Source organism: Adiantum capillus-veneris, chromosome 30 (genome assembly GCF_014529385.1).
Source record: "Adiantum capillus-veneris isolate H3 chromosome 30, ASM1452938v2, whole genome shotgun sequence".
NCBI classification, from domain to species: domain Eukaryota; kingdom Viridiplantae; phylum Streptophyta; class Polypodiopsida; order Polypodiales; family Pteridaceae; genus Adiantum; species Adiantum capillus-veneris.
In genome coordinates this window covers 86,214,809-86,220,875 of record NC_140960.1, presented here as the reverse complement: position 1 = coordinate 86,220,875, position 6,067 = coordinate 86,214,809, and the positions used below count along the sequence as shown (strand labels likewise).

The window sequence follows — 6,067 nt, the reverse complement described above, 5'->3', positions numbered from 1 at the left end:
TGAGGTAATAGCAGCAAAGCAATTGATGTTAGATTAACCCCCGCCCCATGCTGCGTGCGGATCCGCCCTAAGATGATAACATATCTCTTTGTAGGTGGCTAGAGGGCATTCCCATATGGTGCTACAAGTTGAGCTTACCCTAACATGTAGAGCTTGAATCTCTACCCAATGCCCATAAGCACTTTACAATATGCGAACTTTCAAAAAGTCATGATTATGATTACAACATATCTTATAAACCCATCAATTGAGTTCTATCTCACTCATAAGATAAGGGGTAAACTTAGCTCCATAATAATGGCTAGCACTTGCCGAGTGCCAGCAAAAGTACAAAATGTACTACAAAGAGCCCAATAACACAATATATTCTCTCTAAGATAAAGAAATTCTAATGTTTTTCAAGGTAAGAGCCATTACAATTACATAAACAAGTTGATCTTCATCTATATTTCCAAATCAAAATCAGCCATACATATTCTCATGTGATCATGAACACTCATCATCACCCCCGACCACATGGACGTGCAATCATTAAAAGATACATAAGCCTTTCATAAACAAACCTACTAGCTCACTCTTTGTATACCATGTAGTTCAAAGCACGTACAATATATGTTCATAAGTTTCTTTGATTGAGCATGAGGAGAAGATTTGGAGATTCTACTCTCTATCAACTTTTGTTACAGAAACATCCTCGCCTTAACTGCGGGGTTGCCATTAACAGTATCATGTGGACGGAGTAAATTGCCACTTTTCTTTGGTTCCATGATACATACAGACATGGACTACTGTACATTTTGATTTATATCAAAGGCCAGTTTGGCCTTCCATAGAAATTAATATGCTCTCTTCTCTCCCTCTGCCAAGCTGAAGGAAACTGGAACTTGGAATTGATCCCCTTGGTAAGGTGTCTGTTGGTGTAGCTTGTGCAAACAGCTGGTATGAGGATCTCCAGTGTTCAACGGTAATCGCCAAGAATGGTGCTGCTGTACAATTGCTAATGGACAGCTTAAAGCACTTTTGTCTCCTGGACAGGAACTCGTGTAAGCGACCCGGTCGCACTGCCTTTGAGAAGCATACCTTAATAGTCAAAAACAATTTATATATTTTTAAAGCTAGATTTCAAAGTGCACCAAAAGAAATGATGAATGCTCTGTTCTGCTCTGCACATTTTTCACCAAAACCTGCATTGTGCTCTCTGGACTTTCTGATGAGCAATTTTAATGGGCATTAGCTTCCCTCTCATCACACACCAACCCACAGAGCTTTACTGCTTTACCGATTCCACTGAGATCCAGTTGAAACGGAAAGCACAAACGCCACAATCCGGAAGCATCGCTCCATTTGAAATGAGAAAACCATCCTTTGTGCATAATCACAAGTATCATCTATGGGATAAGAAGGGAGCTGACTGCGACGTATGATCGGCGCTGAGAAGAATGGAAGAGGAATCCGAGCTTGTGTCACCGAGAAATGCTAGACCGTATTTATCTGGAGTAGCAGAACATATAAGCTCATCAAAGGATATTTGAGATGGCTTTCCTTGTCTCACATACAACAATGCATTAAGAACATCTGTCATTGACGGACGATCTGCAGGAGCCCTCTTTACACAAGACATTGCAATGACCAACACGCTGTATATCTCATGTTTTAACTTCTCATCTGCCAACTCCTTGGTTAGAGCTGGATCAATCACATCAATCCAGTTGGTGTGAAATGCAGCTTCCGCCCACAACGTCATGCTTGTCGCCTCTGCAAAGGCGTCACTCGTTGGCCGTTTTCTTGAGAGCATCTCCAAAAGCACAATGCCAAAGCTGTAAACATCCCCTTTAGCAGTAATTTTTCCACCATATGCATACTCTGTTGCAGAAAAACCAAAAAATAACCAATGTGTCAAAATCATTATATACAACACTTCATGTAAAAGCACCCATATGTGCGGGTCTGTGTGTGTTTGTGCAGTTGTATGCGTATATGTTATCTATTATTACCTGGTGCTACGTATCCAAACGAGCCACGAAAAGCTTCCACCGCACTCTCGCCATCCTTCCCTGCACAGATCAGTCTGGCTATGCCAAAGTCACTTATGTGAGGCTCATAATCTTCATCAAGAAGTATATTGCTTGGCTTCAGATCACAGTGAAGTATTTGGCCAACTCCACTATCGCAGTGCAGATATGCCAACCCCTGTGCAACTCCAATGGCCACTTGAAGACGACGATCCCAACTCAACACACATCCATCCTTGTGTAGATGCATATCTAGATCTCCATTCGGTATATACTCTAGTACCAAGCAATTGATATGTGCCGTGGCAAGAGTGCCTAGGATTCTCACCAGGTTTCTATGGCGTATTTGGCCCAAGACAGTAAATTCTGAGACAAAACTACTTTGGCCTTCTTGGTGGCTGAGGTTATCCAGCTTCTTGACAGCAACTACCAAGTTGTTACTTAAAATGCCCCTGTATACAGTGCAAGAGCCACCTCTGCCAATAATATTCGAATCACTGAAATTATTTGTTGCACCCAGAAGCTCTTTAACAGATAAACTGACTCTCTTGTCAAAAATCTGGATAGATGCTGACTTGCCTGCTTTTCTCTTTTTTAGAACCAAGTACCAGGCTAGACCAATCACACATGCAGTAGCCACAACCCCGGATACGCAACCACCTATAATTTTCCATTTTGTCGTTGAACTATGATTCACCAAGGAGTCTTGATTATTTCCTTCTGCACATTTGACAGAGAGCGGATAACCACAAAGATCTGGATTTCCCAAGTATGACTCATTTAAAAATAAATCAAATTGGTTCCCTGCCAAAGAATTATCCATTATAAAGTCAGAATAGAGATTGCCTATTCATACTCAAAACATGTATCATACAACACAAAAGTCTACGCACACACACTCTATCTAGGTATACCTGTATGAATCTTAGGCATACATACATGTGTGCATCCACGCATGTGTGTGTGTGTGTGCGTGTGCGCGCGCGCCACACAATATATCTGGGTATACCTAGATGAATCATATATCATAGGCGTGTGTGTGTGTGTGTGTGTGTGTGTGTGTGTGTGTGTGTGTGTGTGTGTGTGTGTGTGTGTGTGTGTGTGTGTGTGTGATATAAAGCAATGCAATAGTGAATCATGAAAGACCGTGATGCAGCAAATTTGAAACAATCACCTTCTGGAATCCTCCCGGAAAACTGGTTATATGACAAATTCAAGAAGGCCAAAGCTGTTAACTCTGTGAGCTGAGGGGGTATTTCACCACTAAGTGAATTATCGGAGAGATCCAATGACTGCAATGTAAGTACATTGGCCAAAGAGTGAGGAATGGGCCCTGTCAGAGCATTCCCTGAGAGATTGAGGTTAAATAAGCCCCTTAATACCCCAATCTCACTGGGTATAGTCCCAGTTAGCATATTTCCTGACAAATCCAGCGAAATGACAACCGAAAACAAGTACTTGAAGTATGCCTCAGACCCCTTCAAGTCCACTACAAGATCATCCTGATACAAATTCCGATTCTCCTCTACAACACTGACATTATACTTCAGCCCCTCTGCTTTGCTTATCTGGCTAGATATTGTACCTGAGAAGTTGTTATTTGCTAAGTTAATCAGCTGTAATAGGTTAAGACTCCACAGCCAATCAGGTATGGAACCCTCAAGATGGTTATACCCCACACTCAGAACTCTCAAATTTTCAAGCTGAGCCCAGGAATCCGGCAGCTGCCCGGTAAACTGATTCCGCTGAAAATCCAAAACCACCAAACTGCTAGAGTTCACAAAGTCGGCAGGAAGGCTCCCAATAAAACGATTATTAGCAAGTGCGAGAGTGTGAAGCTCTTGCAATAAGGTATACATTATAGGAATCTCACCACTCAAAGTGTTATTAGAAACTCTGAGCCACTGCAACTTTGTACAATTGGCAAGCTCCTCGGGTAGAGTGCCCGAAAACTTGTTCTTGGAAAGATCAATGTAAATTAAATCCTTGAGCTTTCCTAGAGTTCCTGGGATGGATCCAGTGAGCAGGTTCGGACTCACTTCAAAGTAACGAAGATTTTCCAGATTTCCTAACTTCTCAGGTAAGTTGCCTGTGAAGACATTGTCCCCAAGGTAGAGTGACAGCAAGGCCTTCATATCTCCAAGCTGTGGAGGAATGCTGCCATTCAGGCTGTTGGAAAAGAGAACGAGATTTTCCAGATTCTGAAGCTTGGCAAGCTCAACTGGCAAAGGCCCAGAGAGATGATTAAAATAGAAGTTAAAATTAATCAATCTTTTCAGCTGACCCAACTCTGGCGGGATTGCTCCTGACAGCTTGTTGTTGAAAGCGTACAGATGCTGAAGGTTTGAAAGATTTCCCAACTCTTTCGGTATGCTGCCAGAGAGATTCATCTGAAATAACTTTAACGCTTGCAGATGATTCAACTGACCAAGCTCAGGAGGGATGGCTCCAGAGATGGCATAATTATATGACAGATCAAGCTCAATCAGGTTACGAAGGTTGCCGAGCTCTGCTGGTATGGTGCCTTCAAGATTATTGGAGAGACACCAAAAATACTTCAGACTGGTAAGGTTTCCGAGATGAGGGGGGATGCTACCCTCAAGCTTGTTGATAAACAAAGCCAGGTATTCCAGATTTTGAAGCCGGCCAAGCTCTGCAGGGATCGTACCATTAAGTTTGTTGAGTATGAGATAGAGCTCCTTGAGCTTGTGGAGGTTCCCGAGTTGCAGGGGAATACTGCCTATCAAGTTGTTGCTGCCAAGATAAAGGTAAGTAAGGTTGGTCAGGTTACCCAATTGTGATGGAATGGGACCTGTCAAACTAGGTAGGTCATGAAGCTGAAGCATGAAGAGATCAGAAATTTGCCCGAGAGAGGTCGGTATCGTCCCATTAAGCTGGTTATGGCTGACATCCAGCCATAAAAGAGATGTACAATTGCCGAGTTCTGCCGGGATGGGACCCGTGAGGCTGTTCTCCTTAAAATCCAGATATGCGAGGGAGGCAAGGAGGCCAAGTTGCGGTGGAATCCGACCTGTTAAGCTGTTGATGGAGAGGTTGAGATGTGTCAGCAAGGTGAGATTTGCAAGGAAAGGAGTAATAGAGCCTGTCAAGTTTTGGGCATGGAGATCAAGAGAGACTACTCTGCCACCTGAGTCGCACCTTACACCTGCCCAGCTTCCGTTGCAAGGAAAAGCAGAACCTGATGTGCTCCAGGAGCTCAATGTCTTATGTGGGTCATGAGCGATGCCTGCCTTAAAGGCCAGCAAGGCCACTTTGTCAGCAGTGTTGGATGCATCAGCGCTTGCAAGCAGTCCCCTTCTTCCTGAGAATTTGGCCGTGGATGTGCTCTCCGAGCTCCAAATGTGAGCTGGCTCTTTGAATTCGAAGAGTAGCGTACGAGATCTAGATGCAAAGGACCGTGTGTGGGAGCTGTAAGAATGAAGGGCCCCTTCTGCGGAAACGCCATTAGCAAAGGCAAAGGGGGAGAGTGGGTCTTGACTCTTCTGACTTACTTCAGCGATGGAAGAACAAACACAGAGAACGGCGAGACCTGGAATGCAGAAGAAGGAGGAGAAGAAGAAGAGGGGAATGAGAGTACCTTGGGGTTGCAGCATCGTGCACGCGAGCTATGGTGGCAGGTAACGATAGAATCGGCCTCATTTGATTCACAAGTAGGGATTCGCAAATGGCAGCGAGCCAGTGGTATCAGCGCTGATGAATGAAGGACTTTTGCAAGTCAAAATTTTAACTTTGTGCAAGGTTCAAACCTTCTTGGCGGCCAAGTTGCCAACTTGTCCAGCTCTCAGAAAACGGAAGTCTCTTAAAGAGGCTTTCACACGAGGAGCCTTGCAAGGACAGGATTGAAGCTAAGGCGCATATCCTCTTTTGCATCAAGAAAGGTGGAATGAAAACTAGCACGGTTGGAGCATGCACACATGCATTGTTCATGCAAAGCATAGTTGTCACTTACTTTTCAAGATACTTGTGCCTCATGCATGGTCACACCCGCACTAGAGTTGTTGTCATATGTCATACTAGCTTGCGCAACCCGCCTA

General features: G+C 43.9%; 1 protein-coding gene across 1 annotated transcript; it reads right to left on the bottom strand.

Annotated features, from left to right (window-relative positions):
* Nucleotides 1-549: 549 nt before the first annotated feature.
* On the bottom strand, nucleotides 550-5,821 carry LOC147418349 (uncharacterized). The gene is made up of 3 exons (XM_086506663.1): nucleotides 3,187-5,821; nucleotides 1,995-2,816; nucleotides 550-1,863 (listed from the first exon to the last, which is right to left on the bottom strand). Exons 1-3 carry the CDS (start codon nucleotides 5,624-5,626, stop codon nucleotides 1,385-1,387), a joined length of 3,741 nt encoding a protein of 1,246 aa, XP_086362789.1. The 5' UTR covers nucleotides 5,627-5,821; the 3' UTR covers nucleotides 550-1,384.
* Between the last annotated feature and the right edge of the window lie 246 nt (nucleotides 5,822-6,067).